The 13,142-nt window shown below is 53.5% G+C and overlaps 1 protein-coding gene across 1 annotated transcript; it reads right to left on the bottom strand.

Annotated features, from left to right (window-relative positions):
• Positions 1 to 3,965: 3,965 nt before the first annotated feature.
• KBTBD13 (kelch repeat and BTB domain containing 13) lies at positions 3,966 to 7,663 on the bottom strand. The gene has a single exon (XM_045540973.1). The coding sequence runs from the start codon at positions 7,661 to 7,663 to the stop codon at positions 6,287 to 6,289; it is 1,377 nt and encodes a 458-aa protein (XP_045396929.1). The 3' UTR covers positions 3,966 to 6,286.
• Positions 7,664 to 13,142: the final 5,479 nt, after the last annotated feature.

Here is a 13,142-nt window from a genome sequence, read left to right as displayed (position 1 = left end):
CGCGGTGCCTCACGCCTGTAATCCTAGCACTCTGGGAGGCTGAGGTGGGAGGATCACTCAAGGTCAGGAGTTCGAGACCAGCCTGAGCAAGAGCGAGACCCCCGTCTCTACTAAAAATAAGAAGAAATGATTTGGACAGCTAAAAATATATATAGAAAAAAATCAGCCAGGCATGGTGGCGCATGCCTGTGGTCCCAGCTACTCGGGAGGCTGAGGCAGTAGGATCGCTTAAGCCCAGGAGTGTGAGGTTGCTGTGAGCTAGGCTGACGCCACAGCACTCACTCTAGCCCGGGCAACAGAGCGAGACTCTGTCTCAAAAAAAAAAAAAAAAAAGAAGTATTACCATCATCATCTCCATTTTATAAAGAAACCAGGTTTGTCCAGGATCACACAGCTGGGAAGTGATGGCACTGGAACATGAAGCCAGGTCCCCCCGCGCCTAAGCCCAGGCTTAACCATTCTGCCATGCTGCCCCTCTGAGTGACAAGCACAGACTGCGGGAACAGTGTCCATTCGGGGACCTGCGCCTTCCCCACAGCAGGGGTCTGTTATAAGGATGGAGGGAAGCAGTGTGGAGGGCGAGGACTGCGTATGCCGGCCTGTGGGTTCTCATTGCACCCTGATGGCAGCCCTCGGGCTAGGAGCTGTCATCTCTGGTTAGTTGAGACACTTTAATTTCAGAACGGTTAAGGGATTTACCTTACCCATGCTCAAACAGCAGTCCCCGTCAGAGCTGGGGCTGGACTCTAAAACCAGCCGGCTGGTGGCCGGCATGCAGGACTGCCCTCTGCGCAGTGGCGCCTACGAGCCCCTCAGGCCCTTGTTTCCACCCCAATCCAGAGCTGTTTCCCTCGGAGCACCTGAAATGCCCTCTGCTAAGAGGACTTTGGGGTTAGGAAGGTCTTTGTAAGACCCCAGTTAGAATGAAAATGTCACCTGGAAAGAGAAGCATACTGGGCAACGGCTTCCAGCCTCCCTTAGCGTTGGCAAAAGTTTGTGTGTGTGTGTGTGTGTGTGTGTGTGTGTGCACGCGCACACACACATGTGAGATCTAAGGGCACAGGTGCCCAAATACCACTATTAGAGAGAAACTCCTTTGTTTCTACCTGCTGAATCAAACTCAAGTGCTGCAAGAATGGGACGCAAGAGGGGTGAGCTTTACGGGAAAGGATGGAGGTCTGGGGTGAGGGAGGGCAGGCCTGACGGGTCACTGTGGGGCACCTCCCTCGTGTTGTCCTTGAAGGCAGCACAAGAGATCAGTGTGTCATGACAGGAGGATTCTAGAGAAGCAGGTTTTAGCTCTGGTGGGCCACTGCATTGCTGTGTGGCTCCAGGCAGGTTGCTTGGCCCCCTTGACCTTACGTTCCTCCCCTGTGCAAAGAGAGGAGTTGGACTAGATGCTTATACCCTGCTCCCAGACCCCGTGGCCCAGCAAAAGGCCCCCTTTACTTTTGTTAGTGGCTGAGACACCAGAGAGAGGGGCTCCCCCTTTTTGTGCCTCCTCACCCCAGCTAGGGCAGAATCATGAGGGCCACAGGGGACACTGCTGGGATGAGACCTCCTCCACCGGGGTCCCCTCCTGTGCCCATCGTCCATACTCAGGAACAGCCTGTCTTCCGACAGCTGTGTCTCCCACCAGCACAGTTAATTTGCTGCCATTCCTGGGAAGTGACAGCAACTTGAAGCAAAGCAATTAGGATGAAAAAGAGGCCCAGCTGCTTGGGGCCAAAGGAAAATAAACAGAGCAGCCCTGTGTGTATTCCACGGCCAAGAGGAGCAATTCCTCACAGGATGATTAGTGTTTCCAATCCCAGCCTCTTCCCTTCCCTTGAAGGAAGGGAAGTGACCCACAAGTGGCTGCTGTTCCCAGAGCCCACTCTTCCCAGGGTGGACTTGACAGCTCATCACCTCCTCAGAAAAGTCTTCCCTGGCCACCTGCCCAACCCCCACAGCCCTGCCAGAAACGACACCCCTCTCCTCTGAAATCTGAGGGCCTTTCTCTGTACCTCTCCCGTGGGGTTTCCCTTGATTGACTGATCAATTGATTGATTCATTCATTTTTTTTCAACAGACATCCATTAATGACCATTCATTCATTCATTCATTCATGCAACAAATATTTCTTAAGCCCCTACTATGTTCTAGTCGCTGTTCTGAGTCCTGGTGATACAGCAGTGAACAAAACACATAAAAATCTCTGTCCTCATGGAGCTCAAATTTTAGTAGGAGGAAATAGACAATGAACCAGTGAAAATGTAGCATGGAAGATGATGTTGAAGCTATGGAGGAAAATAAAACAGGTAAAGGGAGGTAGATTTTAAGCAGGGAGGTCAGGAAAAGTCTCAGCATGAAGGTGACATCTGAGCAAAGACCCGTGTGAGGCAGGGGAGTAGCCAGGCGGCCAAGTGAGGGCGGCAGGCCAGGCAGAAGGACCCAGTCCACAGACCCTGAGCTGGGAGAGTACCTGTTGTGTCTGAGGAAGAGCAATGAGGCCAGAGGGAGAGTGGCAGGAGATGAAGTCAGGGCGGAAACAGGGTGGGAGATTCCGAAGGACCTTGGCTTTCATTTGAGTAGATGAGGAGCCACCCAAGGGTTCTGAGAGGAGCAGCAACACGACTGACTGGAGTTTCATTAGGATGGCTCTGGCTGCCATGGGAACACACTGACGGGAGGCACCCAAGGAAGCAGGCCCTGCGGAGTGTGGGAAGGACTAATCTCTCCAGCCTTGTCGGGCAGGCTACATAAACAAAACAGGATAATCCCAGGGGAGGAAAGCCTGGGTGCAGGGCATCCACAGCCAAGGTCAAGGAGAATGTGTGGAAGACTGGAGAGAGCTCCAACGGTTGGGCTATAGGACTGCCACGAGGTTCCGGGAAATGCTCTCTGCTGTTTTAAGCTGGGTATCTCTCTCTGGAAGGATAGACTTCTTGGAGTGGTCTCTGGACTGGACAGAGATTTCAAATCCTGCCTTCTGAGCTTAGTAAACCCTAATTGTGTCTGAAATGTCCACACCTGCACCTGGTTTGTGCCCCCAAACCCCTTCACACACTGGACAAGTTTTAAGTGCTAGGCTATGAGAGGCTGAGAGCATCCCAAGTCCTGGGTTCAAGACCCTGCTCTTCCATTTAACTGGCCATGTGACTTTGGGTGAGTCATTTTGAGATTCTGCTGGATCCCTCGACTGCAAACCAGGCATGGTAACCATCCCTGCCGACGGTAGTGGGCAGTGAAGACACACACTGGCTGTGGGTGGACTAGGGGCCCTAACAGTGAGGCCCTTAGGCTAGGGGAGAAGGTGGGCTGGGTCACGAAAGCCTCCCTCACACTTCCTGAGAGGGAGACATCTGTGAAAGTGCAAACACCCCCCTCTGCCCCACCCAGGGCCTAAACCACTCATCAACACCCTTGGGAAGTGAGCCACGAGTCTCCCAGCTATATCCTGAGGCAAGAGAACCCAGCACAGTTAACTTTCCTACAGAGGAGGGAGGAGCAAGGGCCAGGTCCATGGGAGCAAATGACCTCCCAAAAGAAGTGGGGGTGCAGAGAAGGGGAAAAGGGAGGGGAGTGTTAAGGAGACTATCAGCAACACCCTGTCCATCTCGGGTCAGCCAAGCAGAAAACAAGCATACACCCCTTCCTAGCTGTGCTGCTTCCAATCAGGCACTCTTTGGTTTTGTTTTCCTTTAAGAGGGGCAGTAGGGGCATTGCCAAACCGTCTACCACTTAAAATCCTCAAGTGCAAATAAGTCAACTGCGAGAAAGCTCTCTGTGAACACTGTTATCATGCACAAAAATCATCTCAGAAAGGGCTTCAGGTGGAACCACCAAACACCAGGAGCCAGGCGGCCCCATCACAGTAGCCCCAAATGCAGCCAAACACAAAGTTCTGTGGGTTGCGAGAGCCCGTCAGCAGACACATCTCCACACTGCAAGTGTCAGGCTTTCAGCGTTGGACAGGAGGCAGAAGCAAAGAGGAAAATGCTCCACTGTTACGAAAAAATATCCGTAACTTGGAAGTAAGGCAAAAGGAGGACTGCATGTCCTTTCAATGTCACTTTGGGACAGGGCTGAACAATAAAGAGTTATCTAATTCTCAAGGGGAGTGTACCTTTGTTTTACAATTTGCTATTGATTAGGCCCCAGGCTTTGTGAAGTCACACGCTAACTTGCAGGTGCATGCACAAGTGTGTATGTGCATGTATGTAAAGATGCAAGGGAATTCTGTCCACTAGAGAACCACAGAAATTATGGTTTTATTGCCCCATAAGACATTACCCAGCTTGCTCTTTAACATAACAAACATATTTCAGAATGTCTTTTCCAACTAAACATACAAATCTCTGTCTCTCAAATGCTTTTCAACCAGCTTTGCCTTTCTATGGTTCCCTTATTACCAAGTTAAGTCAATCTTTGACACGTAATAAAAATCATAGTTTGATGGAACCACAAGTGAGGGACTCTGCCGTGCCATGTGGCTTTGGGCCAGTCACTCAGCTTCTGAACTTCACATATCTCCTCTGCCACGGGGTGAAGGTACCCAACTCCGAAGCCCGAGGTAGGTCTGGAGGGGGAAAGTACTTTGCACATCATTCACAGGATGCAAAAGTCAGGGTTTACTGCTGTGACTCATCATACTAGGCTACTCCAGGGCTGGAATGTCCCAGGCTTCTGAAGGCAGCATTCTCCAGACTTGGGACATAGGTTAGGAGTACGGGCAGCTAGGGGCAGCCCTGACACTAGCCTCCCTGCCCAAGAGGTGCCATGCTGATGACGCTGCCTTCTCCACTTCTGATGAGGCCAGGATTTCCCATGGGCCTCAGGCCCTGGAGACCATTCAGAACCACTCAGAGAAGTCTACTGGAGGGCTGGGGCAGGCATCAGCCCAGAAGCCAGAGCTGGGTGTTTTAGAGGGACAAGAGTCCTCATCTAACAACAGAGGTCAGCACCAGATCCCTAACTAGTGACCTCTCTCGCCTGGGTTCTCTTAAGACATCATCATTTTTCTCTGCAGGTGGGGCAGTGCCCCAGCTCAGTTAACAGCACGGGATCTCTGCCCTTACCATCCGCACATGTGCACGGCTGCGCACACACAGTGATGTTACAGCCAGGAGGCAGGAAAGTGAAGAGCCCGATCAGCCAATCCTGCAAAAAGGAGGTAGGTATAGAGCCAACAGATAGGAAGAGAAATGCACTCCAGGCCCAGGGGATGGCAGGAGCACAGACTAGGACAAGAGGGCGAACCTATAGAATGTGGAGGAGGGGATACAAGTGAGGAAGATGAGGCAGGACTGGGCTGGTGCCTTGAGTGACCTGAAGTCATACAGATTAACAGTCCACTGCCCCTGTGGTGGGGCAAAAAGGAGACGGGCATTGATGCTCCCCTGAGGCTCCCTGTCCCCAAAAGAGGGTGTGGGGAATCCTTTCTCTCCCCCACAGGTTCAGCTCAGTTATCTGCTACAAGTCCACCCAGCCTCACCGGCTCCCCAGACGCCTCCACCTACAGCTGCTCGGCCCTCAAGGCTGGGCTCACAGAGACCCTTCCCACCTGCCCTAGTCTTCCCCACCTCTCCTCCTCTTCTGAGCTCAGTCCCCACGGTCTGAACCTCCCCTTTCAGCAGCTAACTGTACCCTGCCTGTCTCTTCCATATAGTCTGTATACTCTCCTCCTTCCTGGAGTTATATATTTTTCCTATTTTCCCTTTGCCCTGACTTCTTCAGTACTGTCTTTTGTCATACTGTGGGTGGGTTTTTTAAATTCTGCATGTTGCCTTCAACTCTTTGTGGATTTACTTACAAGTGTGCATAAACCTTTTTGTTGTCCTATAACTGTTAAGATTTTTTTCTGGGCTAGACTCTAAGCTTTGTGGACCCCTGTTCTGACAACTAAAGCTCTCATTAAGCCCAGCACTGTGTTGGGCACACAGTAAGTACCTAATTCTCGCCTACTGATTGGCAGTTTAACATCACTTAACCCACTCCTAGCCACACTCAATTACTGACCCATTACATGCAAGTCTGGATTACTCAAATCCTAACACCCCCTCTCCCAATCCTTTTCACTGACATGGTGACCCACCAGCTCTCAGCAGAGCCCAAGTGATTTGAAGGCTCAGACCCGGGCATGGTCATTGCTCCCTGAGGTTCTTGGACATGGCTACACCACCAGGAGGCGCCAAACCTGGGTGTGTCAACAGAAAGTAGTTCCCAGAAGCTCCTAGCCGGCCTCACACACTCAGCCTGGCTCAGGGAAGACTCGGGGTGTCCCATCCTAAAGCCAGCCCAGGGGTCACAGTTCTGGCAACGGTGAGGCCACAGGCCCCGGAGCGCCAGAAGGCAGCCTGAGGAGGAAGGTCTGCAAAGATCCAGGCCGTGGGAAGCCGACCTTCTCCCTAAGCAGTCGCCAAGTGCCGCCCTCGATGGCGTAGAGCAGTGTGAACATGCGGTTGACCGTATAGACGGTGTCGCCGCGCACCACGGCCGTGAAGAGCGCTCCCTTGCTGTTGACGAACTGGCCGGGCAGCGCCGTCCACTGGCCCGTGGAGAGGTTGAGGCAGTCGATGGCACAGTGCAGGAAGTCGTCGGAAGGTCCGTTTCGCACCACGTAGAGACTGTCGCGGTGGGCCACCATGCAGTGGCCGTAGCTCTGCGGACGCCGCAGCTCGGCCACCGGCAACCACAGGTCGCCGCGCGCCACATACTCCACCACAGCTGTGGTGTCGGCCGGCCGCCACAGGCACACGAAGAGGCGGCCACGCGCATGGGCGCAGGGCGCGCCGGCGGCCGGCTGCGGCAGGTCGGCCACGAAGCTCCAGCAGCCCGCGGCCGGGTCGTAGCACTCCACGGAGCTTATGGGCGTCCTCTGGAACTCGCCGCCGATGGCGTAGAGGCGGCCGTCGAAGCCGGCCAGCGCCGTGTCGTAGCGCGGCTGGTGTGGGCTGGGGAACTCGCGCCACGTGCCGCCGTCGGGGTCGTAGCAGAAGCCCAGCTCCACCACCTCCTTGTTGGGGCCACGCACGCCGCCCACGATGTAGAGCTTGTTGCCCAGCGTGGCCACGCCTGCCAGCAGCGTGCTGGCCTCCAGGGGCAGCGGGGCCAGCGTGCGCCACGCGTCCTCCTCCTCGTCCAGGTAGCACATCGTGCGCGACGCGTCCTCCAGGAAGCCGGGCGCGGGCGCGTGCGTGCTCACGGCCACGTAGGTGCTGGGCCGCTGCGCCGCCACGTAGGCGCGGGCCTCGGGCAGCGCCAGCTCGGCCGCCAGCTCGCGCGCGCCGTCGCGGATGAAGAGCGCGGCGCTGTGGAGCACGTCTCGCAGGCCGAAGGCGGCGGCCGCGTCGCAGAGCAACGCGCAGTTGTCCGACGTGAGGCTGTGCTCCAGGAAGCGCGCCAGCGCCGGCGCCTGCAGGAAGGCGGCGCACTCCACGGCCTGCAGCAGCTCGTCGGCCGCCTCCAGCGCCGGCCGCTCTCCGCGCAGCACCTGCAGCGTGGTGCGGAAGCCGCCCGCGCTCAGCACGCCCAGGCGCACCTCGGCCGCGCGCGCCTCCCTCATGCCGGAGCGGAAGAGGCCGCGGAAGAAGCCGCAGTGCTCCACCAGCAGGGCCTGGTCGGCCTGGAAGAGCTGGCCACCCACCCACACTTGCACCGGCTCCTCCGGGCCCCGCGGCATGGCGAGCCTGAGGGCCGGAGGCCGCGCACTTTGGGGCTCTCCAAGAGCGGAAGAAACTTCCCCGGGGGATATAAATATCTCCCTGGCTAAAGATAGTATGGCTCATGTGATGTGGCTCGCAGGCTGAATGGCTGCGGGCCCGGAGGGCATCTGGAGACCTGCGTGGTCACTCATTTCCGTAGGAGAAATAGTAGTAATAGTGACCATATACCGAACACCGACTGCATACTGGGCACGTGAGGGCTGCTAACAAAGACACACCATTGAACCCGCGTCATACCAGTTGTGCGCCCTCATGCATGTCCCATAACTCCCTGACTCTTGGTGTCCTCATGTTCGAAATGGGACCAATAATAACACTTATTTCACAGTATCGGGACAATATCTGTGAAGTACAAGGCCGAGAGAGTTTAGGTGATTTGTCCAACGTCATTCAGCTGGGAAGAAACGGACGGGTTAATACACAGCCCATCCCTTCAGCTCAGAGCGGTGGGACATGCGGGTTGGAGGGAGAGGCGGAGATGGAGCAAGTACATTGGGCCAGGCTGGAGTCCAGGACCAGGGTCTTAATTTGGCCTGAGATTCTGCCCCTGACTCTCAGCTAGTCCAATCTCTTTTTGAGACTGAGTTTCCTTCTCTAAGATGGAAGGGGTAGCCACTCGCTTTGTAGGTGAGCATCCAGTAAGCTCCTGCGTGTGGGACCTGACTTGGGATGGAAATGGGAAGCTGATGTCTATTCCTTATTTGCCGGGCTTCTCCGTTGCTAAGTGGCTCTGGGAAAAGAAAGTGGGGCTGCAGAGGGGATTATATGCTTGTGGATGGGAAGAAGGGCTTCTTGAAATAGTAATAGCTAACACGTTGCACTATGTGTCAGGCACTGTTGTAAGTACTTTATATTAACTCCTTGCAACAACCCTGTGAGTACATGCTATGATTCCCCCATTTAATAGATATTATCCATTTGTTACTTATAGCAACACTATGAACTAGATATTATTAACAGCCTCATTTCATAGATAAGGAGACTGAGGCACCAAGAGGCTTAGTCACATGGTCAGAGAATGGTAGACCTAGGACTGGAATGCAGCCAGTCTGACTCTAGAATGTGTGCCCATACCAATGTGTTCTGCTGCCTTTCTGTGCTACAAATGCTGGGCAGTCCCCTTGTACCAGGATGTCACAGCTGGAAGGAACCTCAGACTTGGTTCAACCATTTCATTTACAGTGGAGGAGCTGGGGCAGAGAGGGAGAGGGAATTTCCCAGGGTCTTGTAGCTTGGTGCAGACAGCTCCTGGCCTCCTGCTGCCCAGCCTGTGGCATTTTTCCCACTGCACAGAACTTTCATGGGTGGCCAGCTAAGACTCTGGGTCCCAAAATGTCAAGTGGAAGGGAGCTTAGTGACTTTCTTCTCCTCCCACCTTATTGTATATGGAGGAAACTGAGGCCCAGACCTGTGTAGGATGGTATTCATCATTTAGAAGATACTCATCTGTCCCATTGTCACCTGCAGGCCTTCTTTGGGAGGATGACTGGCCCACAATGACCAAGCAGGAGGTGGAAAGAGGGAGGAATCTCTTTCCTCCTTAAGATAAACATATGCATAGACCCACATGTATAAATCTGTAGACCCAGCACCAATGTGGCTCCCCTGCTAGGGAACTCCCACCCAGTTCACTCCATCAAAGTGGGGCACCACTTGTGTGAGCTTGGGAAGCCAGAGGCCTGGAGGAGGCAGCCAGAAATATCTCTGACGCTCTGCCCCAGGGACCAGACAGGAAGAGGAGGAGGAAATGGAGAGTGTGGGCAGGGGACCCCATGAATACTATCCCAGGCCCTCTGCCAGCTCCTTTCCTTCCCTGAGGCCAGACATTGGCTGAAAGGGCCAGGCATGTCCAGGCAGCAGGCATGACAGCCCCCCTCTTGGGGACAAGTGGGCTCTCAGTGCTGGGTCCTGGCTGTCCTTTTTGGTGGCCTTAGTGATATAGAGAGAGGGTGTCTGACTGTTCCCATTTCACAAATGAGGAAAGAAAAGCTTACAGATGAGCTGGGCTTTTCCTTGGTTATGAACGAGGATGTGGGGTGGACTGAACCCTGCTGACTCCAGCCCTGCTGCCTCCTTTCATCTGCACTAGCCTTGCCTCAGAGCAGAGAAACGCTGCCTTCTGCTGGGCTCAAATAATGGGCAGGACCAGGGAGGGACTGACCCCTAGGGGGCCAGGGCTGCTGCACAATCCTGGGGCTACAGTTTTCTATGAAATGGCCTGTTCCAGACACCCAGTAACTGGCAGACACAACCAGATGGAACCATCGCCTGGCCCTCTCCTGAGGGCAGGAAGGGGAGGGTATGCAAACCCTTCAGCAGAGCAGGCTGAAGTTTGCTCTCAGCTCTATTTTCCCCCAACTCCAGCCCTGGCTTGAGTGGGTTGGGGCTCATACACACACCCAGTTTCCACCATCAGCAGCCAGGCAGTGGGGAGAGGGTCACCCAAGGTGGGGGTCAGGTTTCTGAGGCTGGACTAAGGATCAGCTCTTTGGCCCTGCCTCCAAGGCCCCAGTGGGGTGTTGTCTGCAGCTGGGAAGAGTTTCCTCCTCCCAGACACTGAGTGTCCCTCTGGGATTTGAAAAGGACAAGGAACTATCCTGGCTGTGGGCAGCCCACAGAGTTCCCAGGCCCTGCTCGACCCTGCACCAATCTCCCTCTCCACTTTGCATCCCCCACACTGTGCAAGGTTGGGGGTGGGGGCAAGGAAAGGAGTCTGTGTCAGACCCTGAGCCTTTCTAGAGCACAGACCCAGCCTTAATTCAACCCTGTATCCACCATGATTGGTACACAGTAGGGGTCTGTTAAGTGGATTCCTGGACCCTAACCTATGTCTTCTCCATCAGACTGCAATCCCCAGTCTGATGGAGAAGACACAGCCCTGTCCCACAAGAGCCTCCAGTCTGATGGAGGAGACATAACCCTTGCCCTGGGAGGCACCCCCACCCCCACAGTCTGGTGGGGGAGCCCTCACCCCTGCCACCTATGGTGGTGTTTCTGCACATAGGGTACTGAGTGGCTTGTACTGCCTGGACTTGGAGAAGGAAGAGCACTGGAGATGGGAGTCAGGGTTCCTGCCTGGGCTCTGATGCTGGTACTACTACTGATCTGCAAAAGCTACCAACTTCTTTAGGCCTCATTTCTTCATCTACAAAGTGAAATTTGAATCTGACTTCTTAGGTTGTTCAGCTTTGACATCTGAATTTATTCTTGAACAGCCACAGAAGTGGTTATCATGTTGTGCCTCCAGAAAAGGCAGCAACACCACAAAGGGATACCAAAAGCTTAGCTTTGTGTGAAATGGTTGCTGGAGGTGGGTGGCAAGGGTAGGACTTGCCATTGGGAAAACCTCACAGGCCCTACATGTCTAGACCTGTACATGCTGCACTCATTCACTCCAGAGATATCTAGTGAGCACCTGCTGCATGCCCACTGCTGAGCTCAGTGCCACATCCTCTGCATTTTGGGTGCCTGAGGGCCTCCTATGAGAAAACCTTCATGGAGGGTGAGGTAAGGAGAGTTGAGCTACTTGCCCTAGCAGAATAACCTCTCTCTTGACCTGAAGTGTCCAAACTTCTAGTCACTAAACAGTTGTGACTTCTTGGTAGGTGGATAAGAAATGTGTGTTCTTCATATCCAGGGGGAGTGGAGGAAACTATCATTTGCTTTTATGGTGCCATGGGCCAAGCTCTGGGTAGGACACTTCCATGCTATGTCATGTAATCCTTAATGGTATTCCTATTTTAGGCTAGGTGCAGTGGCTCACACCTGTAATCCTAGTACTCTGGGAGGCTGAGGTGGGAGGATTGCTTGAGCTCAGGAGTTTGAGACCAGCCTGAGCAAGAGTGAGACCCCATCTCTACTATGAACAGAAAAATTAGCCAGGTGTCGAGGTATGTGCCTATAGTCCCAGCTACTTGGGAAGCTGAGGGAGGAGGATTGCTTGAGCCCAGGAGTTTGAGGTTGCAGTGAGCTAAGATGATGCTACTGTACTCTCCCCAGGGTGACAGAGTAAGACTCTCTCTCCAAAAAAAAAAAAAAAAAAAAATTATATATATATATGTGTGTGTGAGTGTGTGTGTATAATTCCTATTTTAAAAATGAGGAACTGAGGCCCAAAAGGGCAAAGTAGCTTATTCCATGGTCTGACAGTAAGTGTGACTGATCCCCAAGGCCTTTCCAGTCCACAGTGGGAACTTCTGGGTGCTGGATAAGCAGCCCACCGGTGAGGAGACTGAGGATGGGGGAAGGGACAATTGCAGCCATGAGGTGGGCACTGTTTTCCTGCCAAGACTTAGAGGAGGGGCAGACTTTGAGCACTGAGTTGTCACAGCTGAGGGCCTGAGTAGCCAGCTGGCTACTAATCTTTAAACTATTAATAGAACTAGAAGGAAATTAAGGGTCATCTCATTGCATCGTGCAAGTCATGATGGTGTCTCCTCTGTAACACCTCCTTGAAGTGGTCACCCCCTTGGTTGCTGCCAACGTCAGGGAGCTCACTTCCTCCAAAGACAGTCCCCTTCTAACTACGGACAGCTCAGATGGTTAGGGAGTTCACCTTCACACAGCCAGAATCTGCCTCCTTGCAGCTCCTGGTTGGTCCAAGTTTTAAAGATGAGGAAACTGAGAACAGATAGAGGTCAAATAACTTCCCCAGCATCACATAAGCTGGAAAGTAGCAGAGCTCAAGTTTATATGGGATAGGACCTATGCGGGTCCACAGCTTGCCTTCCCTCCAGCAGTCCTCCAGTGAGACTAGTTCTGTCCTCAGGGGCCCCATCCACAACCAGTCTGTCTTCACAGGACTGGGGCCAGCCCAGGGTTGTGGCTGGAACTTGGCTCCCACTTTCTCACCTCCTACAACTCAAAGGAAAACTGTTGGTCATTAGCTGTGGAGCAATTCTGGCCTGAGGGTGTAATCTAAACAAATTCCTCCCCATACCTTAGAGTCTTTATAACAGCTGGTTTACCATGATCTCCCTGAAACACAATTAGGCTGAGTCAATATTCATGTCCTATCCAGGAAAATAATTTTCCTTCTTGGTGGAAGAGAAGCTATTGCCTTCCAGCTCTGCCGGGAACCCTGCCTGGGCTTCCATGGTTTCTCTTGTGGGTGGGTGGGTAGAAGAGCTAACCCTCTGGGGGGAGAGGAATGAGAAGCGCTGCAAAGAGAGGTCTCTGAGGCCCCCATTCCCTTCCCCACTCTAGCTTGAGTGTATTCCAGAAGAGAAGCTTCATAGGGTCCTAAAATGTACTCAGGGCTGATTCCATCATTCTCAATTAGGCCTGAGTCACATCAACGAGATTTGGATTTATTTTCTCCTTCCCTTAGTATTTATAGAGGGGGACACCAATGCCCAAAGAAATGAGGTGACTTGCCCAAGATCACCCAAAGGAAGGAGCTAGCACTAGATCCTAAGTGTCCAGGTTCGCAGTGTG

This window comes from Lemur catta, chromosome 1 (assembly GCF_020740605.2).
Source record: "Lemur catta isolate mLemCat1 chromosome 1, mLemCat1.pri, whole genome shotgun sequence".
Classification (NCBI taxonomy): Eukaryota; Metazoa; Chordata; class Mammalia; order Primates; family Lemuridae; genus Lemur; species Lemur catta.
Note: the sequence above shows the minus strand (reverse complement) of the source record. Positions and strands in the feature narration are given on the sequence as shown.

Bases quoted from the DNA above. Each gene is read 5' to 3' on its own strand.
- KBTBD13 (XM_045540973.1), bottom strand. From the start codon at position 7,663: ATGCCGCGGGGCCCGGAGGAGCCGGTGCAAGTGTGGGTGGGTGGCCAG.